Source organism: Brachyistius frenatus, unplaced genomic scaffold (genome assembly GCF_029030835.1).
Source record: "Brachyistius frenatus isolate BFR_SWC_R1_liver_20210118 unplaced genomic scaffold, ASM2903083v1 Contig_283, whole genome shotgun sequence".
NCBI classification, from domain to species: Eukaryota; Metazoa; Chordata; class Actinopteri; family Embiotocidae; genus Brachyistius; species Brachyistius frenatus.
In genome coordinates this window covers 379,809-406,143 of record NW_027210882.1, presented here as the reverse complement: position 1 = coordinate 406,143, position 26,335 = coordinate 379,809, and the positions used below count along the sequence as shown (strand labels likewise).

The following is a 26,335-nucleotide window of genomic DNA, read 5'->3' as shown; positions in this document are numbered from 1 at the left end:
ACACATTTCTCTTTTAAAACAGGAAAAAAAAAATATATATATATAATGATAAACAACCAACGTACGTCGACAGGGAGATACAATTTTGCTTGTCAAATATAAGAGCAGTGTGTAACTGAGCGAAGGTGAGATGCTGCTGACATGGCGGGTGGGCGGCCGCTGGGTGTGAGCCAAGGCCACTGCTGTTGTAACATTTAAATCATCCCGTTAAAGGTCTGTGTGGTTGTTGTGTTGTAGCTCTGTTTCAAGAACGGAGGGATTTGTGGAGGATGTGTCAACAACAAACCCAGAGGCATATAGTGCAAGTTTGGCTAATGTTGTTTTTGTTGGGATTTGCTTTTTTTTTTTTTTTTGCTGTTGTTGTTTTCACCCTGGGTCCCATAGTGATGGCATGTTTCCACCAAGGTAGACGTGTCGGTACCTACTATAAAGACTCCTTTTCCACCTCTCAAACGTTGCTGATCATCCTTTTTTTTTTTTCTTTCTTCTTTTTCTTTTTAACTCAGTAGTGTGGCGCTGTCCCAAATTTTTCTACGAACTGATTCTTAACTCCAGATCTTCCTCGTTCTCGGAAGAACTCAGAAGTACGCCAGCCAGGTCTACGAGGGCTCAGTCGGCAAGTCTGAATTTTGTGATTCGACCATTAAATAGTAACACAAAAGAAAAAAAAAAAAAAAGAAAAAGTGGCACACTAAAAACAGCACTAGCTAAACTTGTTGACATGTAGGACTCTGGCTGAGCCTGTCTACAGTGCATGCCTGAGTGATCGGGACTCTGAATGCAGATGGTGGGATTTGGAGTCCAAAGACAAAGAGCTATCCAGTTAAGTCCTAAAGAGTTTAATGGATTTCACCTTTTTCCCCCAGTTCAAGTTTTACTGTTGTCTTCATTTAAAGTTTAGCGGTTTAATGTGTGTGTGTGTGTGTGTGTGTGTGTGTGTGTGTGAGATGTTGATGTGTGCATGTAGCTTGTGTGTAGTATGACCGCTGAGTGTCTGCGTTGGATGGCCAGTGTAGCTTTATTTCGGGCCATCTCTGTGTAAATAAATGCAGAGTGTGACAGATGTGTTACGATGTAAAACTTGTGTGTGTGTGTGTGTGTGTGTGTGTGTGTGTGTGTGTGTGTGTGTGTGTGTGTGTGTGTGTGTGTGTGTGTCTGTGTGCGTGTGTCAGTCGGCCCCCTCAGATGGAGTCGGCCCCCCCGCCCAGCAGGTCCCCTGGCAGCAGTGAGGCGGGGCTGCCCATCTGGTGACGATCCTCGAGCGCCGGAGAGCCCCAGAGGCTACTGCTGGGGTACCCCGCCCCGCTCATCCCCCCCATGCCCCCCCACAGACCCTGCCTTCCGGCCTCCACGCCGCCGCCCATGCCCACCCCGCTTCCGTTGCTGCTCCACTGGGTGAAGATGCCCAGCCCGGGCCCCTGGGTGGCAGACTGGTCCGATGAGCTGCCTGTGCTGTCCAGACTTTGCCACCCGGAGCTGGAAGATCCGCCTCCTCCGTTCCCTGCTCCTCCAGCTGTGGAGGCTCCGTCTCCTCCCCCGCTGTTGCCTCCTACTCCACCTCTGTCGCAGCTCCCTCCGTTACTGTTGGCCCCCACCGTGGAGGCTGCCGCAGACCCGGAGCCCGCGGAGGCAGCTGTGGTTCCTCCGCTCCCGGCTCCTCCTGCCTGGGAATGTGCAATGTAGCGAGCCACATCCTCCTCACTCACGAACTCTGCCAGGATGGTGGTGTTACCCAGAACACACCTGGTAGAAACAACAAGTCTGTCAGTCACAAAGTCCATCTTAAAGAACAACGAACATTCAGTTAACGGTTGTTAATGCTACAATATTAATTTGTTTCTTTTTGGAGATGGTCACCTCTGTAAAAAATAAGAAAACTTTTGCTGTTACGCAACTCAGGAATTCTGTTCCTGATCTTTACTTGAATCATTTCTATTACAAACATGAGCATTAACTGACGTTTAACTTGACTACTAATAAACTTGTTATAATACAAATTCTTCCTTTTATTAGCGCTACAGTTTTCAGGCTAATTCAGGATTGAATCGATGCCAGGACACAGTAAGAATAAGTTTTGGCACATGCTTGAAATGACTAATTATCAGTGACATGATGTCCAGTAATCTAAAGTTCCATAAAAAAAACAAAAAAACACACGATTGGTGTAGCAGGTAATTACAATACCTTTTTGTTTTCTCTCTCAAAGTTAAACAATTAAACTACTAACTATTACATAATCACCTGATCAAAAACATTTAGCATAATTGCCCTCACTTTGCATAACCGCTAGACAGCTGGATAAAACTAACAGAAATGTCATATTTCCAGATCAGTTGTCACTGTTTGAGGTGCGGCTGGTGCTCTTTTAATGACGCCATCTTGTTGCATTCTTCTTCCGCTGTAGTTTAAAGGCACAACATCTTAACTTCTAATAGTCAACTGATGACATTTTAATCAGCAGCTATTGATATTAATATCATGACTTTATAACGAACACCACAGCCAATTAAAGGCTCTTCTTCATGAGTTGTATGTGTATTATCAATATGATCAGGCTCATACTATAATAGTAGCATAAAATAAACTGAAAAAAATAAATAATTAATCGCAATTGTCAACTAAAATGTCCTTATCGTGACCCCTCTAGTTAGCTTAGCATAAAGACTGGAAGCAGGTGAAAATAACTGGCATAGCTCTGTCCAAAGACAAACAATCAACCCAGCGGCACCTCTAACGCTCAATATGTTTGCGTATCAACGTCAGTTGATGGTTTAACAGGATGGTTAAATCCTTTTCTGGAACCACTAACTCCCCGGTGTCTCTACTGGTTGTCTGCAACTAGTGTAGGTCAGGAAACAGTCTGATACTTAAACCTATCAAATGATCAATTGTCAAACAAACAAAGGAGAAATGTTAGCGAGCTCTAGAGTAGCTGGTAGGCAGATTTTCTTGCTTGCAGACAGAGCCAGACTGACCGTTTCTTTATGCTAAGCTGAGCTGCAGATGGTTCCAGATGCATATTTACCATACAGACTCATGAGCTACATTATAAAGATGTTATCACCACAACAGCCTTACATGTGGAGTGCACTCTGGGCCTTGGCTGCCTCCTGTTTGGAGCCATAGCGAATCAGAGCGGTGCCCTGGGTCAGGCCAAGGTGAAAGGTCAGCAAGGGGCCGTGCTGCATGCAGATGGTTCTCAGAGTGGAGCCATCGATCTGCAGGAACAGACAAGATGGACAATAGTGAGCTGAAATGGAAGCGTAACGGGTGGCGATGTGACACCAAGAGCAGTGTTAACATATGGAATCGCTTTTTTTCATGCACGAGATTAAACAAGTCGGCCTGGTAGTAAAATAGTAGTTACAGTTCTGGATGTTTAAACCGAAACAACCAAATAAAACAATATATAGAGAGAATTTTAGTCTGGTTTTATAAACAGCCGTTTCAGTAGTTGTTGGTGTGAAATGCGATTGTGTGTGTACCTGTGGTGTGAGGTTGCTAAGCACCAACCAGCAGCTTTCCCGGGAGCTGCCGTCACTCCAGGTCGAGCCTGCACGCAGAAAGCAAACACAGAAGAAGAATCTCAATGAGAGTTTTCCACGTTCCCTGTAAACACGTTCCCGCTCTGTATTTCCCCCTCGGCTTCTCAAAACTAATAAATGATGAATAACTTTCCCTGCTGCTTTTACTGAAGCTGGTTTGCTTTTCCAAATCAAATGTAAATAGACTCTTAAACAACATGACAATTACCAGTGGTGCTCGAGCCACTGCCCCAGCCCCGGCTGGCCAATCGAGGGGCTCCTCCTGACCAAGGGGAAGGTGATGGCTGCTTTTGACTGGCTAGACCTGGAGGTAGGCGGGATAACTGGCTCTGGCTGCTGCCTCGGCTGGCTTTCCAAGACTTGTGTCCAATGGGCTCTGGGGGCCAGCTGGTCTTGTAGTCTGTGTACTTTGCTGTGAGGAGAAAGAAAGGTCAAAGACTTAATAAACACAAGCTGACAATTTACTTCATTTAATTAAAGAATCATGATGTCAGTGTTGCTTGGCAGAAGTAATACAGTTGTTACATGTTTCTCTACATTTAAAAGCACTTCTAAATTCTCCAGCGGTTTTAAACACATTTTAGTGGCTCTGCATGTGTCAAGGTTTGATTGAAAATTAGCCCAGCGGTTTCAAAATCAAAATTATATAAACTATGTTTAAAAGTGTTTCAAGTGACTGATTTGATGTTTAATTATTATGACATTAGCTGACACATTTGAGCAATCGAGTCAAATGTAGACTACAAATTCTGTCACTGAGTCGCATATTACAAATTCAAAGTACTATTCTAAATATTAAATTAAATATTTCATGACTGGCACTTTGGGAAAAAAAAAACAATTCAACAAGAAGACATCGAGACAGAAATGAAGAAAAACAGAAATCAAGACAAAGCAACACATCAGGCCAGCAGGGAGATTCATGTGTGTGGTTACCTGAGTTGTGTGCGTTGCTGAGGGGACTGTCTGAGGCACTGTAGGGCCAGGCACCAGGTGAAGGCAGCAAGGTGTTGAGGGGAGGGGTGGAATCTGAAAACAAAGGCACGGAGCATCAATCAACAAATAACTAACTAAACGCGATCCCAAGGAACAGAAGCCATTATTTTATTGAAATTCAAATGTATTCAAATTTCAAATTCCCTAACTTTCACCGACTAAAAAGCTGAAATTGAAATACTATGAAGAGAAAAACATGTTGCAGTTTTGCTGAGGGACAAGAAACACTGACATTTCTGTGAAAAATGGGCTGACACGTGCCCCTCCATTTGAACCGATATAGAAAGGAATGAATAAATGGCAAAATACTGGTTGCAGAGGATCAAGAAGAAATTCAAGAAGAATTTATTGAACAAAACAGTAATTAGCTCGCAGCCTAATAAACTGCAGTTTAAATTTCTGTCAGTGACCACTAATGCTACCAAACATACACAATGACAATAAACAGTTAACAAACGTATTCGATACAGACATGGAAAATATTACGTTTTAATAAATGGCAACTAAAATTTAAACATACTAACAAAGTTCTCAAATATTCCACGACTTGGTAAAGCATTTTTTTTTTTACAAATATCCTGACTTTCCCTGTCTGGAAAAGAGTTTTTTAAATTCCCTGACCAGTGGGAACCCTGTTTATTTATTAGCTAAAATACACCTTTTTAGCAGCTAAAGTTTCACCTTCCCAATGTTAAATTCTATATTTGCATTATTTCTATGCAAAGTGAAGCCAAATTAAGAACAAGAAAATTTAAATCCAAAGAAGATTTGAAAAATATTTCTCCTCCTGCAACATGCCGAGAGATGGTACTGCTAGAGATTGTTGCACTAAAGCAACTTTACACCATTACGCGTCCACTTACCAGTATTGTCTTGTAACAACTGGTGCTCTGTATCATTGAGACTGGGGGACACCGTGTTTCCCATCATGCTCCCTGGGGTCATGTAGGGGTCAGACTCAGGATCAACACGGTCGATTCCCTTCCATGGCACACCAGGCTGGAACTCTGCAGAGTAAATATACAACACTCATTAAAAGACGCAATTAAACTTTAACACGAGAAACGCCACAGATGATCTACTTTTTTTTTTTTTTTTTTAAGAAATAGAGAGAACGTATCCTTTAATTGTTTTACAGGATAAGAAACATAAAAAGGATTTCTTCTCCTTTTATCTTAAGCCTGAAGCCTTTTTGGATTGTCTAGCTCAGGTTATTACTTTAACTACAACTTGTCACTAACCAGGGGGCCAGCTTGGCGTGTTGGTAGGCTTGGCGCTCATCTTGTTGCCAGGGGTGCGATGCCAGTTGTCACCCAGCCCGTCTCCAACCATCATGTCGTACTGAGAGTAGGGCGAGCCTCCTGGTATCTTGATGGGGGTGACAGGACCTGGGAAGATAATATTGTATGTTACATCTCTGAACACCAGATGGGTTCACTAATCACCTAAATATATAACGTCACATCTAATCGCATTAACACCGTCTGCCTCAGCACCCTCACATTCAACGTCTTATCAAACGGTGTCCTACAAATAAATAAATATGTACACACAAATCAGAAACATCTCACCATTTTTGTGGAACGCATTCTCGGTTGAGGAAGTGTCTGGAGAACAGTGTCCCTCCATCATCCATTTGAAACGGGACTGCTGACCCCCGAGGTCCTTCATGGCTCCTGGGCCCCCCACCACAGAGCCACCCAGGTCCAGGCCTGGGAGGTTGACTCCAGAACCAAACCCTGTCCGGACGAAGAGACAGAGCGAACAACCAAAAACAATAAAACCTTTGGTGCTATAAAATAAATAATGCAGCAAGCTACTCTAAATTGAAAGCAAAAATATTTGACAGTGCTAAACTGATTGTGTCTTTCACACCACATCAGCATGAGTGAGCTGATGTTCCACAATCGCTTCTGCATACAATAAAACGGTCGCGAGGGATTCGCTCACCGGAGTATGGTCCAAGAGTTTTCTGGTGCAGGTCAGCCACAGATCCTGCCAGGCTTGGGTGTGGCAGGGGATCAGCCCCGGGCAGTTTAGGACCCCCTCCGACACCTCCACCATGGTGGGAGGGGGAGAGTTTGGAGCTGCTGCCTAACCCCCCGACCTGCTGTTGCTGCCTCTGCTGCTGGAGCACTGCCATGATCCTGGCCAGCTGCAGCAACAAGAAACAAGAGTCACCAGCTGAGAGGAGGAAGTAAAGAAGTAATCGTGGTGTCACCCTGTGTGTGTGTGTGTGTGTGTGTGTGTGTGTGTGTGTGTGTGTGTGTGTGTGTGTGTGTGCGTGTGCGTGCGTGTACCTGTTGAGGGTCAGCCTGCTGCCGCACGTTTGGTGTGAACTTCCTCTGGTTTTGCAGGAGCTGTTGTGGCTGTTGCTGCGGCTGCTGCTGCTGCTGCTGCAGGAGGAGCTGGCAAGCCTGGACGAACGCAGGCAGAAGTAAACAAAGATACAGGAGGAGGAGTGCGGCGGCAGCAGCAGCAGACACAAAAGACAAATACTATGTACAATGTTTTTAAGGCTTGCAATGACAAAGCGCGAGTGTAATCCTCATGTTTTCTACATTTGGGCAGTGAGCTCAAACAGAGAAGTTTATGTATCCCTGCCACTGCATCAGTATTCAAAGACATGGCTGTGTCTCACTTTCCAGTCACAAAAAGTTTCTCAGAAAATTCTTGAAATCGAATCAATTAGCTGTGTGGTCTGGTTCATGTTGAGTTATCCTACACACCTTCTGAGTGAAACTATGAAAATGACCAAAATCCCAATGTTGGTGATGTATGAAAAAGCACTAATATATTTTTCAAAACCTATTGATCCATTTATTTCCAGAATCTTCAGACCTGTGATGAACCCCTGCAGTAGCCTTCTGAGATGCATCGTGCTGACACTCACCAGCTGAAACTGGATGTGAGGTGGGTAGATGCTGCTGAGCATGGCAAGATGCTGCGGGGAAAGCTGCGGAGGGAACACACCTCCCCCGACTCCTGCCACACCACTAACACCCCCCACGCTCCCGCTGGGAGGGGGCATCTGCTTCAGCGCGGAGCCTGGCATCTGCAGACACACACACACAACGGCAGGCAGGCACACCTGTTACCACAGAAACGCTTCGGTGCCGTAACCACTAGCAACTACATTACTTTGCGCCGCTTCCTGATTAACACTGGTTCTCTTGCGTGTCTTCATTAGCTGGTGTTAACGAGTGACCCGACCCCAGTGAAAGAGTGAAAATGATTCAATTCCTGGAAAAGACATGTATTCTTCAGAGACGAGCGGAGAAACATGGTCAATGTTGTCCCGAAGAGTGATTGAACACTCACGACTGACTAATAGACTCGACGCACATGGCCAGCGGACCACAATGTGTACAAGAAAGAAGAATCAAGCAACGATGTCAGAGTTCACACAGGAAGTATCCAAAGGACCCGATGCACGTCACGGATGTAAAGTGTTGATTCATCTAACGGCAATGTCAGACTGCATATAACTACTCTATATAACCACAAAAGGCTGTGATGTAAAATATGTCACTTGAAGATGCAACACCCTAGTCTCTGTTTGTGTGCAGCCGCCTCTTTCTCAACACCCACAATCAAGACATGACCAGTCAGTCACTGTTTATGTACATTGGTCACATGCGACCAATTGGAAACGGATGCCAAATTGGTGCCCAAAAAAACACCTGCAGGGCTCTACAGCATGAAAAGTTTGCTCTGCATTGACTAAAATTGAAGACTTAAACTAAGTAAAACTTTAACATTGTATTTAACATGGCTGTCTATACTCAGTTAAAGTTAAAAAAAAAAAAAAATCGCATCACTGTAACACCACTGTATAATCAGAGAGGACTGAGTGTTTTTGCAGTTTCAAAATATCCAACAGAGTGAGAGGTCTTTCCAAGTAAAACCCCGGGTCAGAAGTCGAAATCTCCCAGTTATAGTTTAATTTCAGACCGATAAATGAATCAGCTTAGAGTTGGCTGTAAGTCAGTGGGCTGTTATTTCAACGTGAGCAAAGACACTCGTACTGGGAACTATTATCGACTATTATTTGCAGCTCTGGCTAAGCGAGACTACCGTCCCACGGACAGTTCAGCTGCCAACTGCTGCCAGTCAAATACATCCCGAGTCCCGACCAGCTTCCTCTCCGAGTGTCTGCTTAACTGCACCGCCCTCACGAGGAGCAATTTCAGATGGTAAAATGTCTCAAAACTCTGAACTGCGTAGATAATCTAATTTCAGTCAAATAATGCTGCTTTCAGGGGAGGTCAGACAATATATTTATGATATTTGTTCAAAGGCAAATGTCTGAACAACCAGTTGGTGGGTATGCCCTGGTGTCGATGTGGAGGGTGGGTCTCAACCCTAGGCTCCCATCGTGATGACTGTCAGCCATCAGCCCCAACACTAACAGAGTGACACAAAAAATGTCCTTACAAGCACAAATACAGAGGTGGGCATCGAAATGTTGAAGTTGAACAATAACCAATTTGAATTAATTTGTGTTTTTTAATTTGCTGCTTTGCCTCAGATATAAACAGTTGACCCATAACAAGATGACCCACCATGCACCATTACTCTTTTACAAAACTGTTTATGCATATAGTTCCTGTGTCAATGCTAAGTGTGAAACATATCAGCCATTAAAAATACAGATCATCAGAGAAGAGACAAAGGTTTTAGTACCTGAGGTGACAGGAACTGATGAGGCACTTGCGCTCGTATCCCTGGGGACTGATTTATCGGTGGGATACTTGGCTGATGTCTTGACTGGGCCATCCCGCCGCTACTGCCAAAGATACTGTGACCACCCTGTGATCAGAGATGGAAAATGAAAACTTAGAGGAACCATAACAGTGGAGACACATATGAAAAACAGCACAACATAGCATCAGACTGGATGAAGACAACTTTGGGATATATTTATGATTATCGTGTGAAAAAACACTCGACGAACCTAATGTAAAGACGGTAGGACAGAAACAAGAGGAGTGATCGTCTTACTTGTCTAAAGGGGATAGAGTGGTTGAAGAGGGAATGGGGCTTGTAGACAGTGGGTGGTGAGTACAGAGAGCTAGGACCCTCCTCCCCAAGGCACCCATCCTGATTGATAAAAGGCAAGGTCTGTCACAGTGACAGCCAGCGGAGGACCAATTTGAGTGGTGGTGAAGGGTGTAGGGGAAGATAGAGACAAGGAGAGATGGAGCAGACGGAAGAGGTGGGAAGAAATCACAGGAGGGAATAAATAGTGATAAAGGACAACATGTTATCTAGACACAAGAAAGACATACAGGGCAAAGACTGGTCAGATGGCAGAGGGGCATTACCTTGTCAAAGTAGGACCCAGCGTCCACAGGTGCTGCGTCTTTGGGACCAGGGGGACGGTAACCCATCCCCACCCCTCCTCCTCTTCCTCCCTTCCTCATGTCTCCGTTGTAATCATTCATTCCCATGCCTCTCTTCTCCGCCTCCATCTTCTTCTCCTGGAGAGAACCCGGAGCCAGGTCAATGTTTGGCCCACTGGGATCATCATTCTGTCCAGCACAAAAATCATCATCATCACGAGCATCGTCGTTAACGGGGCTATCATCACATGGCCCGTGTATTTCAGTGTGTGGCAACGAGTCAAAGCTCAGGGAAAACATTTCCTGCTTTGCCCCGTCACAGTAAAACTCAGGCGAATAGTAAGAAGAGACATTTTCTGTCTTACCAGCAGCCCCATGTTGGAGAACTGTCTGTTGATGGGACTCATCCACGAGTCTCCTCCACCTGACTTCAGTGGACCCTGAGAGACAAACACAAAGTGAGCAGAGGCAGTGATGTCACTGAGAAATTATAATTCAGAATAATGTAATTTAGCCTGCTTTACTTCAAGCTTTAGTTAATTCAGTCCAAGTCTTTTCAGAGATGTTGATGAGGTCAAATGGTGGATGCATAAAATACCATTTAACTAATTCAAATCTTAAATGCGTGGGAAAAATAGCACGTATTTTCTAAATAATTGAACCGTCAACATGAAGGTTGCAGGACCCAAATATCATGATTTTTTTTTTTTTTAAATAATTCGTAAATTTCGGTGCTTGTCCTTTATCAGGATTAATGTTGCTCATCCGTAACTCACCTTGTTGCCGGGCTTCTTCCCAGCGTGGCTCTGGCCCCAGCCCCCATTGCTCCCCTGTCCCCACGACGAGCCGCTTCCTTGGGAGCCGGTGGTGTTCCACATGCCGCCTCCTTCCTCCTCATCCTCCCAGCTCGAGTGACGCGAGGCTGCCACAGAGCCCTCTTTGTCCCCCCAGCCATCTTGCATAGACTTTGAACCTGAAGGGGAAGGAGTCACAGTTAAAGCCATGAACACATACGAAATGGACACTGATTTTTTAGGGCTGCCCCCAATTTAAGATTCTCCTGGCTGACTAGTAGTCGTTAGTTTAAGCAAATAGTCTGCTAGTCGTCTCTAGTTTATGATATTAATTCAAATGTTTATTTTCTGTATCAACACTGTTACACACAAAAACATTAAAAAAATGAACCCTTAAAATATTACTTTTCAGAAGCACATGCATGAAGTGAGCTCCCTGTTAATATCCCATAAAACAATGTAGGCGACCAAGAATGGCCATGCTAGGTGGCTAACGTTAGGCTACATGTTTCAGATGATGCAGAGCTGCCATGTCACCTTCTTGGGGCCGTCCTTCACATTTAAAAGGATTTCCTGCCTAATAAAGTCAAATAACTTTTATGACAAGGTCTCTGACAAGGCCCAGCTCTCAAATGGAGTATGAGATGGTGTCAGTGTGAGTTATTGTACTGAACTGACAACAGAAAATGAATCTGTCTTTGTACAATTTCTATTGTTTTTCCTTTCATCTTCTATCCCAGAATGGCCCAAATAACCTGAGCTAAAACCATGGCAACCAGAGTCTTGACAGGAAGTGCATTTGTTCAAGGGTGTTTAAGTACACTAGCAACTCTACTGCCTGTGGTGATGGTATTACTCTACATACTGCTGTATGTAGAGATTGACACAAAACTTCCTGCGACGAACACACCAACTGAAAATGTGGTAGACTTTTATCTTCAACTAACATTGTGTTGAATATTTGAGGCAGTCGTACTCATTTTTAATGTTTAATTAACTATGAAGTATGCCAATGTCTAAAATACTACACATTAAAACTCAACCTGGCACCTCAAAATCCGATTGTATGGATATCCTAAACATAAGAGAAGTGAGTTTAGTTTTTAACTTATTTTCTAACCAGATTTGATGGGATTTGAAGAAGGGTTTCCCCAGCATGTTGTCTTCCCTCCAGCATCATCGGGGTCTCCCCAGCCAGTAGGGGCGTCATTTGACTTTCCCCAAGCTGCTGTGCCATTGTCTACTGTAGGACTTGTTGGAGAAGTGCCACCCCAACCTGAAGGACCTACAGACACACACAGAGAAGGTTATGGTGAGAAAATGGACAGAGTGAGGACAACTATTTCCCTCAATGCAAGTCATGCATGTGGATAAAATGAATGGAGATGGAGCCTTCAGTAACTTTAGTTTATGTAATATGATGTCACCTAAAGTGCTCTGCCTGTTTTTGGAGGTTCGTACTGGTGCAGAGATTTAAAATTCTTGGTTGGGTACACTGATCTAAAATCAAAGCATCTTGGCTGCAGTCATACTCGCACCCAGATTATATCCCCCTACATATATTGTGTTTATTCAGCCTCAGTGAAGCTTAGTTGCAGCGAACACTGAAACTACAGTACTGTGGCTGACTACAGTTACTGTGGTTCTGGAGATGCAACTGTAGACGGCAAGCAGGTGGCTGGCTGAACGACTATTTTTTCCTCATGACTCAGTGGATGCTTTGTTTCACTAAACCTTCAGCTGCATCATCGTTTCCTGGGTTCATTTCTCCATGACTTACACACCGACAGTCAATAAGTGACATTTGTTTGATATGCTGTAACATCTTTCTCTGACAAACTGCCACTACTGATTCAAAAACAAATTCACACATGACCTTTAAATGGAAAACTATTACATAACCAGTCATACATGAAAGCCTGGAGGTATGAATGCTCGTACTGTTATCGTTATTTCTGTGTCTACAGTCTGAATATCTCACTGACAAAAGGGATGATTTTACTACGGAAATGCAAAAATCATTAATTCTATTTATTCAGTCTTTTTCAAGTGTAAAAACAAAGGTATTGCCAAATACAGTCTATGATGTCTTACCCATAGATGAAGCTTTCGCAGGTCCATGGCCAGTATTAAAGTCTCTGTTACCTCCAAGCCCTGCAGCCTGCCTGCTAGGTTGCTGCTGTACTGGAGGTCCATGCTGTTGCTGCTGTATTAGAGGTCCATGCTGTTGCTGCTGTATTGGAGGTCCATGCTGTTGCTGCTGTATTGGAGGTCCATGCTGTTGCTGTTGTATTGGAGGTCCATGCTGTTGCTGTTGCTGTGGCTGTTGCTGTGGCTGCTGCGGCTGCTGCGGCTGCTGCTGCTGGGCCTGACCTTGGCCGTGTGGCTGCTGGGCCTGACCCTGGCTGTGAGGGTGCTGGGCCTGACCCTGGCCGTGTGACTGCTGGGCCTGACCTTGGCCGTGTGGCTGCTGGGCCTGACCTTGGCCGTGTGGCTGCTGGGCCTGACCCTGGCCGTGTGGCTGCTGGGCCTGACCCTGGCTGTGAGGGTGCTGGGCCTGACCCTGGCCGTGAGGCTGCTGGGCCTGACCCTGGCCGTGTGGCTGCTGGGCCTGACCCTGGCCGTGTGGCTGCTGGGCCTGACCCTGGCCGTGTGGCTGCTGGGCCTGACCCTGGCCGTGTGGCTGCTGGGCCTGACCCTGGCCATGAGGCTGCTGGGCCTGTCCCTGGCCGTGTGGCTGCTGGCCAGCAGGACCACTGTTCTTGTCCCACAGGTTGACCGGCTTGTAGTTGTAATGGGTTGGGTCTCCCCATGCTGATGTTCCATCGTCTATCTCATTCTTCCTGCTTATAGACTGCGGCGAGGGTTCCTCCCAGCCGCTTGGTTCAGATCCACTTCCCCCTCCTCCGGAGACACCAGGTTTGGGCCCCGCGGTCCAGCCTGAGCTTTGGTTCTGATTCTGGGCTTGAGAGATGAGTTTCCTCCCACCCCCCTTGCATCGCCCCTTGGTCCATCGCTTGCTGCAGCTGTGGATGCTGATTGCGGGGCTGTGATTGTTGCTGTTGCAGTTGTGCCTGTGGGCCTGTGATGGAGCCCGACTGGCTGTTTGGCATCTGGTGCATTTTGTTTCCTCCACTCCAACTTTGATGGGGTTTGGACCCCATGCCTCCGACACCGATCCCTCCTCCTCCGGTCCCTCCCCCCCCTGTGCCCCCTGCTCCCCAGGTCCTTCGGGGAGCATTGTCGTCCCAGTTCCCCCAACCACCCCCACCTGAATCCCCACCTGAGTGTCCTCCTCCATTTTTCCTCTCATCCCCCCAACTCCCCCCACCGGTATTTGATTTGGACTCTTGCTCTCCCCAGTCCTTACCTGCCCCAACCTTCTGTTCGGACCCCCACCCTCTTCCTCCTCCACTCCCACCCATTTCCTTCCACCCGCCAGTCCGTTTCTCGTCCTGACCTCCTCCCCAGCCTCCGCTCACTGAGTCACCTTGTTGCCCAAGATCACCCCATCCACCTCCATTTCCTCCTCTACTACTGCCTCTCCACTCCTCATTACCCCAACCCTTGGCCTCCTGGCTATCTCCAGCTCCCATCCCTCCTCCACCCCAGCCTGTAGTCTTACCCTGCTGGCTAGGCCCTGGCATTACCCCTGACACCATACCAGGTCCGGTTGTGGTCACTGGCCCAGATTGTGAGACGCCAAGGTTCCTCGTGTTGGGGCCTGTAGGTGGTGGGGCTCTCCCAGACAAAGAGGCCCCACTACTGCTACTGTTGCTGCTGCTCTCCCACCCCTCTCCAGAGGACCCAGTGGAGGGAACCAGGGAAGGGCTGACCCCTGGACCCATAGAATCAGTGCTTAGGGTCCTCGGTCCACTAGAATACTGACTAGGACCACTAGCAGAGGATGGGTGTTTTGATGTAGCTGATGAAGATCCACCTTTACTCTGTCCTGCATGTTCCTCAAGGACCCAGGATGTATTTTGACGGATCTGCGTTTGGCCCCAGCCTGTGTTGGACAGAACCCGTGGGTCCAGATCAGACCGACTGAGCAGGTTCTGTAAGGCAGCTTCAGTATCAGGTGCCGGCCGGCGAGGACGACTGCTGTTAGGCACGCTCCCACTTCTGGAATTTCCACCACTGGATGAAGATCCTCCCCGTGCTCCCTGTCCTCCTCCCCCACTCCATTCCCCTGTTTCACCCTCTCCTTTCTGATTGTCCCAGGTTCTGGTTGTCGTGGTGGAGGTTGAGGAAGAGGAGGATGCAGCAGGGTGGTTGCCCGCAGTGCTGCCTCCACTACTGCTGCTGTTACTGCTGCCGGCTCCACCCATTCCCTCACCTGCTGGATTAGCTCCTCCAACAGCAGGAGCGCTCCCGCCCCAATCACTTCCAGAAACCCCTCTCTCTCCTGCAACTCCTGGTGACCCCCACCCTCCCTGAGATACCCCGGAGGTTTGACTACTGTTTCCCCCATTTCCAGCACTGCCCCAAGCATTAACCCCACTTGTGGAACTTGGGTAACCCCAACCCCCGGTCCCATTATCCCCTTCTGCTGCGCCGAAGCCCCCTGTGCCACCTCCTCCGCCCTCCCATCTGTCAGTCCTTGAGGCACCCGTTTTGGAGTTAGCTGCAGGGTAAGAAGGCTGGCCTCTCCATGAGGAGGCAAGGCTGTGGTCTCCCACACTCATCCCGCCTCCTCCCATACTGTGGTCCATTCCTTCCCCGACCCCTTCCCCCCCTGCAATTTTTGGTCCCGCTGATTCACTGTCCCACTTCCCCCTCCCAACTCTCTGTCTCTGGATTGCATTTGGTGAAGTTGGTGCTGATGGGTGCTTGATTGATTCACAGATAAAGATGGGTGACCCCCCTGCACCCCGACTGCCCCGCCTCCCAGCCCCAGGGAGGCAGAGTTGTTGGCAGACCCTCCAGGGCCCTGGTGATGGAAAGAAGATAGACCTCCTTCCCCTGCAGCAGCAGGGCCGTCCTGCTGCACCAGGGCAGGCCAGGCCGAAGGGTTGGCATTTGGACTGAAGTTGGCACCTGGAATCCCACTGCTGCCGTCAACGGGGCCACTGGCATCATGGCTCCCTGGCGCAGCGGGGGCTTTGGAAAGGGAGGATGGCTGTTGTAGCAGAGGCCCAGCTGCAGCTACTGCATTACCTCCTCCTAGATGACCCTGGGAGGCAGCCGTCCCCCACGCCACACTGCTGGACGACTGCATACATTCATTGGGCAAAGAGAATGAGGAAGTGGGTGAGGATTGGTTGCCAGAGGCACTGATGCTATTCACAGGCATTCCGTTGTTGCCGCTGCCCCCCCCAGTCCCAGTGAAAGAAGCTCCTCCCCCATCGCTGCCAGCGATGCTAGGCCACTCCTCGAGGTTGTTGCCATCAACAATCACCTTCTCCCTGCCCTGAGAAGAGGCCTGGCTGCCTGAGCTTGCCCCCCACATGGAATTTGCATAATTAGAAGTAGTAGTAGAAGCAGCAACTGATGATGAGGTGAGGGCCACTGAGGCGGCAGCTGTGCCAGACTCTGAAAAATAAAATCGTCCGAGAGACTTTAGAGCTCAAAAAGAAGAAATCTAAATCATCTGTACATACATTAAATCTGTTCTAATTATAACCGACAGCATTGCGAACACCTACCTGAGACAGCAGCCATGTTTGCATTGGGGCCATCCCCTCCTCCCCCTCCTCCCAGCAGCATGGAGGACAGTGGCGGCTGACCCCTCTTCAGTAGCACTTTATGGTCCTGCTGGCAGCGGAATCTTGGCGGCACTTCTCTCGGCATGTAGCGCGGTGGCTGCTGAGGCGCCTGAGGTCCGCCTCCGCTACTTGCACTGCCGTTTCCAGCAGCACTGGGGCCGCCAGTAGTGGAGGAAGAACTGGTGGTGGAGGTGGGCTGTCCGTTAGCCACTGCCAGGCGCTTGGCATTGTTGCCGCCCTGTGACGGGGTGGCAGCACTGCCAGGGCCTGAGGTGGCTGGGGATGGGGACGCAGAGGGGGTGGGTCCAGGGCTGGGGGAGGCAGAGCTGCTCTGAGTGGCAGGAGACTGGGCAGAAGCCGGCTTGGTCAAGTCTGGCACTGCAGGAAGGGCAGGTAGTGAGACAAATGGAGGGGATGAAATTAAGCATTTTTTAACAAAGTACATTTTAAGAGAATGGTGCACAATGAATTTGATGTAAATGTGAGCTCTTACAAAATTCTTGGACAACATTTTTTTTTACAAAAGATAGACAGAAGTCCGTTTTAGAAAACTAAAAGAGGCATCAGGTGTTATCCAGCATCATGACAGTTGCTGTGATGCCATCACAATCTATTTGGACAAGAACACGATAATTCCGCAAATTGTCAAAAGAAGAATTTACTTTGGAAAACATGGCAAACACCAAACAGCCATCTCTAAACATACACACATCACCGTGCTGCTTACCTTTGTTTTTTTGCTCTGTAACCTGGAATGAACAAAAAAAGACATTAGTTCATAAATCATTCTTTAAAAAGGCGACAACATGGGAACACCATAAAAATATATGTTATTCAATTAGATTTCAAGTTGCCATTTGAATAATAATGAAAAAAAGAGAGTATAAAACATGGGTTAAGGCAAGTTTACAAGAATAAAATTGACTGTGATTTGATACAGAAAAAAAACCCCATTTGACTTGAGGTGTGCCAGGAAATAAATATCATCTCTCATTCAACATCTTGTAGTTGTTCAGACTTGACATGTCTTAAACTTTCCTGATACTGACAGACATAAACAAAATATTATTGTCAACTGTAATGATTTGGTCTTCCTCTGATTTGTTCCATTTCATATTATATTAGTAAAAGTTAAAATTCCTGAGTTTCATGAAATCTAACAGAATCATGAGTAATTATGTGGGATTTTAGAATAACATAGCTCTGAATTATCATCACTCAGCCTTGCCCCCTCCTAAAATTGAATTTATTAAATTACTTGACTACAATAAATACACAAAAGGTTGACATCACACTTGGTATTAGCCTATCCCATAACTCAACATAAATGGCTGATGTACTTTCTTGATATGTACTGATATTATTATAAACACCTGATATGATATGTGAATAAACTCTGTCCACATTGTACAACTTAGTGCCCCATTTTACATACAAGCAACAGTTGAGCAATGCGTGTTGATGACACGTGAGTCTCCAACGAGAGCTCGTTAGTCAAGGGCCTGGATCAAATATCTTTTCATGCAAAGTCTCCACCTGTTAAGAATTCTCATTTACTTATGATCAAATTATCTGAAATGGTCAGACTGATATTTACATGGCAGAGTGATTATTACATGAGAGTTGATGGAATCTTCTTTCATGATGTGTAAGTGCAATCCTCATATGTACAGCTGTACTACTGCAAAATATGAATGCTATGTAATCCTAACTCATCCTCGAATACTTACAAAATCCAAATAATCAGACACAGTACAATGTAAAACCAACAATTAAACTCCAAACTAAATATAATGAGCTTTGTTCTCAAAGGTTATCAAACTGCTGTTAAACAAAGTGCAGCAATGTGATTGTTCAGTTGTGTCCACAAAAGATCGCTGAGCAGCCTTTAAGTCACGAGGAAGATGCAAATCACAAGCTCCACATGGTACAAAATAAAAACCAAACAGTTATCCCTGGAGAATCGAGCTGTTTTTGCCATTTTGAAATCCATCAGTGTCTGTTTGACTCTTTTACCTTGTGTGGAAGTTGGTTAGCCAACCTTCATGTATTTTAGGGATCAAAGATACTATTGAACCATGAATACTGTTCCAACACACCCAAGTCTGTTTAATTTGGACTATATTTCTGGCCCATCAGTATTACTGACAAGATGAGCGTGCTTACCTTCTGAGAGGCTTCCCTTTTCCTTTTGTCGTCTTTTTTCCTTTTCTTGTCTTCCATGAACTACTGCTCCTGTCCTGATACTTCTCTCTTCTAGAGAAAAAGACAGATATTACAAAATGTGACCACACATCCAGGGTTTTATCGTGTTGTCTCTTCTTGAACCGTACGCTATGACTTGACTCACATCTACTAACTTTTGGTACAATGTACTTTTCTGGATTTTGTTTTCAACTGCAGTTCGTACCACTTTGGTGTTGCTGGTTGTCATATTGACGTTGCACAAAACTAAACGATTGTCATCACACAAACATTCTGTGGATCTTTTTTTACCAGCAACCAAATAGAAAAACGTCTGCACCTCCTCAACTGAAAACAAAGTGGTTTTATGGGTTGCCATTAATCAACAAGTCCAGTGAGTAAAAAAACAAATTGCGGTCGTTATTGTTGCTTCGCTGGTGGGTTTGTACAGAAAGTCCCACGTCACAGGATGATGACCCCATGAGTCTGGTGACGACTTTCTCTGACCAATCAGTGGTCTGAAGTGTTTTCACGTCACCTTTTGGTATCGGCTCTGCTCACTGGGGACCTTCACAGCAGCGATCCCCCAAAAATTACTAGGTAGGAGTTACTATCCACAATTCCCCCCCCCCCCCCCATGGAAAGCCAAACCACGCTGTGGCAAAGCAGCTGGAGATGATGTTGAGTGGGGAAAATCAGAGGCAAACGCCAACATCGCAGTCGCTACTTGGCCATGTAAGCCGTCAATAGACAATTGGATGAATCAGCCATCAGGCTCTAGAGCTACGAATACGGATGTACATGTGGGTAACAAACACAGTAGTTGTCCACATCACAAGCATGCAGAAAACGGTAAGATTATCACACTTGTAGGTTCAGTCAATTTAGATGATTTAAAAGAGGCTTGATTTGATCACCAAACTGACTGAATCTGCACGTAGCGATGAACACCATAACAAATAATCAACTCTTAAGTTTGTAACCAAAGCTTTAATTGTTCCCGAGATAAGAGTCTCAGCGTAACTTCGGCTCTTTAAGACTTTAGACATCCAATGACGGCAACAACAACAAAAAAATGCATTGTGATTATCATTCTCAGTAAAAGGAGCATAGACCAGGCTGATAGACGCACAAATCTAATGTTGTTTTATCAGACTCTTGAAATCTGGTGCTATTTCAACACTGGGTTTCGACAAGTTCAAGACATTAATATTCAGAAATCTATCAATAAGGTGGATATGTTTCAAGCAAAGGCAGAAATCTTGTCCCTCAACCTGTAACACAGCCAAGAAGGCGTCCGCAAATGCACAAAACAGACTATGACAATAACCAAAATCACACCGGATGTCTCGGATCAGATAAGCTCGTTGACTTTGACAGATAAATATTAATTTAGTGAGGAGCAGCTCGTTTAAAACGCATAAACTCGCAAAGCTCGAGCTGTATCCGTCTCTGAGTTGGTTTCGTTTTGCCCTTCAACACCGACAACAGCCAGAGGATCCCTGGATTCACGTCCTCCCTGAATCATGTGTGACCTGAGGCCTGGAGGAGCAGAGGGACGGAGACCTGAGGAGGATGGTGGTGGTGGTGGTGGTGGTGTTATCTGAATCCGTCAGATCTGCAGTCTGATGTGGTTTTACTCCACCAGCTTACCTTTGGTCCCGTCAACGTGATGACGAGCTCAGCGGCATTTTAAAACACACCCAAAACCCTCCACAGATTAAAAAAATAAATAAAATAAATAAATAAATCTAAAAGCGTATAAACCCACGTTCACTCCTCACGAGCAGGTTCACACGAGCGACACGTTTTAACACCAGCTGACAAACACTTGTATGTTTCGTCGATGCTATAAAACATTAAGGAGTGGCTTTCAGCTTTTATCACACACACACACACAAATAAAATAAAAAATACGTGTACGCAGATCATCGCACGCGTTTAACAAAGTTAACGAGATCAAACAGATGTCAACCAACGTCAGGGTCGGAAACTAAACCCGATCTTTGAAGCCCGAAAACACCGCCGAGGGCCAAACAACACTGTTAGCTGTTAGCCACATGAGCTAAGTTAGCCTCGACCTACTGACAGCAGCTACAAGTTAGCCGACGGGGGGCTAAACGGCGCTAGCTCCGTGTTTTTAAATCACGACGTGTAATAAACAGCTGCGGTCTTTCCCGCGCACGAACACAAACACCGGCGCGGTACGACGTTGGTAAAACATCGCGCGTTAAATGTCATCTACTCACCTCAGGAATCACATGTGAAGAGAAAGCTAGGCGGTGCTAGCTTAGCTTAGCTAAAGTGCTTCAGTGCGATTTTTTTTTTTTTTTTTTTTTTTTTTTTTTTTTTTTTTTTGGAGGCTCCAAGAAACAGCGACGCCTGAGCGGAGAGTCAAGTAAAGTGTCAGATGATGGAGGAGGAGGAGGGGGAGGGGGGAAACACACGCGCGCGGTAAAGCTACCGGTTTGTAAAAACACGCGGTAACGTTGTAAGAAGAAGAAGAAGAAGAAGAAGAAACTCTTCATGTGCAGAAGAATTTAAATTTCAAAGCGCTGTGGAGTCGGTCGGGTGACGGGCGGCCATTTTGCTTGCTCGGCATGAAGCGTCTCCAATGGGGCTGCGCGAAGCGGCTGCGTGGACGCGCTGTGACTGGCTGCGTGCAGCCGGGAGGGGAGATGCATTAAAAAAAAAAAAAAATTAAAAAAACACACACACACACACAATGCTTTTTTTTTTTTTTTTTTTTTTTTTGACCTTCACAAACTTTTTTTTTTTTTTCTCCAGCGAGGCTGCTCCGGGAGATGTTGCAGGAGGAGGTTGAGGAGACACCGGACAGGAGGAGGAGGAAATGTGGGAATGACAAATACATTGGAGCTCACGTTGGCATTCAAGGTAGGGCCTCATGTCGTGTGTTACCATGATGCGTTGTAAAAATCACACTCACTGTGCTGCAGCGGTGGACTGTACATATTTACTAAATTACTGTACTTAAGTACACATAGGACATATTTGGAAATACTCAAGTACTTTACTTCATTTCGTGCAACTGCTGTACATCTTAGAGGTAAATATTGTACCTTCTCCTCCACTAGATGTGTCTCAGCTTTAGTTACTTTGAAGTTTTTCTTACCTTTTTTTTTGTCCTCTGAAAAACATGCATCTCTACATTTTGGTGATTTATTTATTTATTTTTTTGTAAATTGTATTTTTCTGATAAACTAAAGGATTAGATGCTCCTTTTGTGGATCGACAAAATTCTCCTACTTTTTAAACAAAATAAACTATTTAAAAACATAATTGGATTTGCTGGGAAATGCATTGTTTTTCTGAGATATTGACTGAGATACCTGGGTCTTGCAGAACAAAAATGATACTTAAGCACTGGAAAATCTTATGGAAAATGATGTATTATTGCAGATTAAGCTAAGCAACAGTGCATAAAGTAGTTAAATTAAGTACAACCTCAAATAACTATGACAGTAAAATGCATATTAATGCAGCAGCAATATTATTAGTGACCGAGAACATTTACTGCACAGTGTATACTTTTACTTTTGATACTTAAAGTACATTTTGCTGATAATGCTCGCATACTTTTACTTAAGTAAGACTTTGAATGCATTTTGAATGTATTTAATTTTACTCGTAGTAAAGTATTTTCAGTGTGGTATTTGTATTTCTACTTAAGTAAAGAACCCGAATACTTCTTCCAACACTGCTGTGCCGTGTCTCGTCCCCAGGTGGGATATGGAAAGCCGTGGAGTCCTGCACAGCGATGGGGGGCAGCAGTTTCGCTCTGTTTCTGGGCTCCCAGCGCTCATGGAAGAGGCCTGCTTTGGATCACGCGGCTGCAGAAAAGTTTCGGGAGCAATGCTCTCTTCGGGGCTTTGACCCAGCTCACATCCTGCCTCACGGGTCCTACCTGATGAACTGTGGATCTCCTAAAGAGGGTTTGTCAGACACGGATGGATGTCATGTGCACATTCTGTCCTTGACTTCCCTCTCTCCCGCTCAGTTACTTGTCCTTTCATCTCGTCATTCTCCTCCCTCTCTGGTTTGTGTACCGTGTTGCATCTAGATGTGTTTGAGAAGAGCCAGGCCCTGCTGGTGGATGAGCTCAGCCGCTGCAGCCTGCTGGGCCTCAACCTCTATAACTTCCACCCCGGCTCCTCCCTGGGCAGCATCACCACGGAGCAATGTGTGGACAAGATAGCAGGAGCCATTAACCACGCTCACCAGCAAACACCTGCTGTGGTTACAGGTACAAAGAGTTAAAGAAATAACACAAGCACCTGGAACATTGTTGATTTTGTCAGAAGTGTTAATATAACTCCGGGGTTATTTTCATAACTCGTTTGTAGTGTTAAAACATTTATTTATTGAATTTGTATAAATAACCCAAAGTTAGTGTGTTATTTCTGAGATTTGCTCTTTTGCTGTGTGTTATGTAGTTGTGTAATCGACACATTTCGACACTCTTCAAAAGAATTAATGTTTCACTACTTTTCTTAACAAAAATAAAGCAGTAGATGTTATGTTCATAATGTTTTTTGCTGACATGAGGCCTTCTCATACGAAGCCATTTGACCTCTGACTGACTTTTGTGTTCATACAAAACAGACTGCAGGCTGAACACCAGTGCTGCATTAGTGGTGATTCATGGCACCGACCACAGTCTTTTTGTGTCACATAACCAGAGTACCACTTGTGTGAGAACAATAAACTGCAGTAGAGTGAAAAAACACCAGAGCAGCAGCAAAAAAACTGCATACAGACTGTTTCATTTCAGGAATTAACAACAACAACAACCAGCTCCATCTTATATTTGTATCAGGCCGTTGTAGCAGTAGCAGAGGAATATTAATATTAATAAGTTGTAGCGGTTGAATGGGTGTGTCAAATTGATAGTACCGTCTTTGTTTCTTTTCCCTCCATATGGCCAGTGTTGGAGAACATGAGCGGCCAGGGCAGCACAATTGGTGGCAAGTTCTGTGAGCTGAAGAGCATCATAGACAAAGTGAAAGACCTGACCAGAGTCGGAGTGTGTCTGGACACTTGTCATGCTTTCGCAGCAGGTGAGAGAAACTCAAAATCTGCTTAATAAATAAGTTAAAAACAGGGCTGCTGTTGATGCATGTCATGGCCTGAAAATGTTGGATGTGGGTGTTTCTTTGTGCGCTAAAGTGTTCTTTCTTGCCTTGCGAGGATACGACCTAGCTGCAGAGGGAGGAGTGAAGGCAATGCTGGATGAGTTTGATCAGGAAGTCGGGCTCCACTACCTCAGAGCCATCCATCTCAATGACTCCAAAGGCACAAGCAGGACATGGACACACAAATATTACGCAGATTGGCGATTTGTTCATTTCATTTTCAAAGCTTAGTGACTGTTGTGAATTTAATTTCTGGTTCTCTCTGTGTGACGTGCAGGTAAACTCGGCTGCAACCTTGATCGACATGAAGACATCGGTAAAGGTCACATAGGAATCTCTGCGTTCAGAGACATCGTCAATGAGCCCAGACTGGACAACATCCCTCTGATCCTGGAGACACCTGGACGGTGAGATAACAGCAAAGACAAGGGGACTGTCGGTGATCATGGTCAAAACATGGGCAACGAAAAGACTGGACTTATTTGTTGTCATAGAGTATTTAAGTAAAAACTATCTTATCTATTTATGCCATTATGGGTGAAGTTTTAATTTGGCTGTTATGTCTTCCCCCACAGGCCTGGATTCGAATACGCCGAGCAGATTGAACTTCTTCATTCCCTGTGTGAGAAAAAATAAAGCTTTGTGATGAATTTGCATTCCTGAAGAGAACAGTTAAAACAGCTGTTTGTCCAAATGTACCACAGTGGATGGATGATGGAGCGTGTTCTCCTGAAACACACTCACTTGGTCTGGTTGTTAATCACTGTGTAAACACTTTAAATAGGAGGTCGTTTTTGTCTCTGAAAGAACATGAGTTGAATAAAGGTATTGTTAAAAGTTTTTATTTGATGTGTGAGCAGTGAGCTTATTCACAGTGAACCATTAGGGGGCAGCAGGGACACACAAATACAACACCTAATGTGCTTTTAGTGTCAGAGGATGCAGGCAGAGAATATAAATCCAGCATTAATTGGGCTGAACATCCCTTGAAGGCCCGTGTTCATCCTTAATCCCCACTTGTATTTAGTGTTACAGCTACATTGAGCACAATATAATCTATGGTTTTAAAAGAACAGAAATGAAAAAGTCTGTCTGAGAAATCAGATAATTTAACCAAGAAATTTCAATTTCAAGAAATTTCTCTTGGTGAATAATTGTTCTTATACATAAAATGTACAAAATTAAAATGAAACCAACATATGGGAGCAAGTATTTTTTTTGAGGTCGTATCCAATGGGCACAACACATAACACATGTATAGGAAAATCACATTATACATGAAAAATATACATGACATGACTGCTTATGGGACACTAAATAATATATTACATCGCTTGTCTTCTGAGGAAGGGACAATATCTACTTGACATTTGTCACATGTTGTAGGACCCATGCACACACACAAAACACACACATCACTCTCATCCACACTGAACCCCCATGGTCTTTCTCTGAACCGCTCCAGCTGTCAAATACCAACACTTTGGTGCAGCTGTTGACCTCTGGGAGGACATTAATTGATTGTCACACCTCCTCTTAACACCCTGTGGTGCACATACACACTCAGGAAAACGTTCACTGACACTGGAAGCTTGGAAATACACAGCTATCTGCCAATGAACGGAGCTCAGAAAACTACTTCAGAGTTAATATATTGTGGGAAATGACCTGTTGATATTTGTTGCCTACACTGTGACTCTTAATACTTAAAATAGAACAATCACCTTCAGATGGAAGTTTAATCATGTATCATGAATTTGAAAGTGTTATGGTTAAACATTTGCACAGCTGATTGATCATATGCATGATTGAGTTTCATGTAAATGTATCTACCACATCCTCCACCGTTATGAACTACAATCCTCAGAATTGAACTTCTTCAATTAGCTTATATATATTAAAAAATTAAAAAAAATGGATCTTTAATATTTTCTCTTGCATTTCTCTGCTTCACATCATTACATTTGGGTTAAAGGGTATTTTTTTTTATTCCTCCATTATCTACTGTAGGTATTCAGACTTTTAACCCAATACCTCACCTGCTAGTAATCTTTAAACTTGTTGTACTCTGGACAACAGTGTCAAGTAAAGTAAGCGCAGGTCCAGACAGTGCGTCTTTCAGTGCTGCGTTAACAGAGACAGGAAGTTGGAGGTGCCTGGCTCAAGAATGTCTCTGCTCGCAGGTCCCACCCACAGGAAATGCCTGTCCGGCCTGTTTGAGTCTACTCTGATGAAAAGAAGTCTCCTGTTAGCAGAGCTCTGGTTATGACAGAGAGGAGGAATGGATGGCGTTTGAGTAACGATGCTGGTGCTGCAGTTTAGATAAGCAGATGCCTGATGGTTTTCGTAGGCTTTCTGGTGATCTGGTCGGGTCAGGGGTTACAACCCAGAGGAGCCGAAGACTAAACAGTGAACACACGCTCCTGAACTCTAAATGAATTCTTCTCTGGGGGAGGAATGTGAAGGGAAACAGTGATAGGACTATAAATGGCGTTCCATTGTCTAATTATCTTAAGATGGGTGGTATTAGTTGGTTCTGGTGTACTGTGTGTGTTTTATGAGCGCTCGTCCAGCCGTTTCCTCTCCTCTTTCTCTGTCATTACATTGTGC

At 45.1% G+C, this 26,335-nt stretch overlaps 2 protein-coding genes across 2 annotated transcripts; one reads left to right on the top strand and one right to left on the bottom strand.

Moving 5' to 3' along the window:
* Positions 1–1,093: 1,093 nt before the first annotated feature.
* tnrc6ba (trinucleotide repeat containing adaptor 6Ba) lies at positions 1,094–21,171 on the bottom strand. Its single transcript, XM_069722188.1, is given in 24 exon segments — positions 1,094–1,743; positions 3,079–3,218; positions 3,486–3,553; positions 3,754–3,957; positions 4,482–4,574; positions 5,405–5,548; positions 5,783–5,929; positions 6,113–6,280; positions 6,492–6,696; positions 6,842–6,958; positions 7,435–7,596; positions 9,228–9,353; positions 9,546–9,665; positions 9,869–10,075; positions 10,252–10,326; positions 10,663–10,859; positions 11,801–11,965; positions 12,775–13,667; positions 13,669–15,454; positions 15,457–16,215; positions 16,329–16,766; positions 17,116–17,137; positions 18,555–18,644; positions 20,822–21,171. Coding segments are annotated over 23 exon segments (6,855 nt in total). The 5' UTR covers positions 18,612–18,644; positions 20,822–21,171; the 3' UTR covers positions 1,094–1,181.
* Positions 21,172–21,184: 13 nt separating this feature from the next.
* Positions 21,185–24,559, top strand: LOC138634950 (probable endonuclease 4). The gene is made up of 7 exons (XM_069722191.1): positions 21,185–21,467; positions 22,316–22,525; positions 22,654–22,836; positions 23,519–23,650; positions 23,781–23,885; positions 24,003–24,132; positions 24,301–24,559. The coding sequence occupies exons 1-7, from the start codon at positions 21,377–21,379 to the stop codon at positions 24,359–24,361; spliced, it is 912 nt and encodes a 303-aa protein (XP_069578292.1). The 5' UTR covers positions 21,185–21,376; the 3' UTR covers positions 24,362–24,559.
* The last annotated feature ends 1,776 nt before the right edge of the window (positions 24,560–26,335 follow it).

Excerpts from the sequence above, each read along its gene's own strand:
- LOC138634950 (XM_069722191.1), top strand. The coding sequence starts at position 21,377 with ATGTTGCAGGAGGAGGTTGAGGAGACACCGGACAGGAGGAGGAGGAAA. Across the intron at positions 23,651-23,780 it reads TTGTCATGCTTTCGCAGCAG|GATACGACCTAGCTGCAGAG; the intron begins GTGAGAGAAACT and ends TTGCCTTGCGAG. Across the intron at positions 23,886-24,002 it reads CCATCTCAATGACTCCAAAG|GTAAACTCGGCTGCAACCTT; the intron begins GCACAAGCAGGA and ends TGTGACGTGCAG.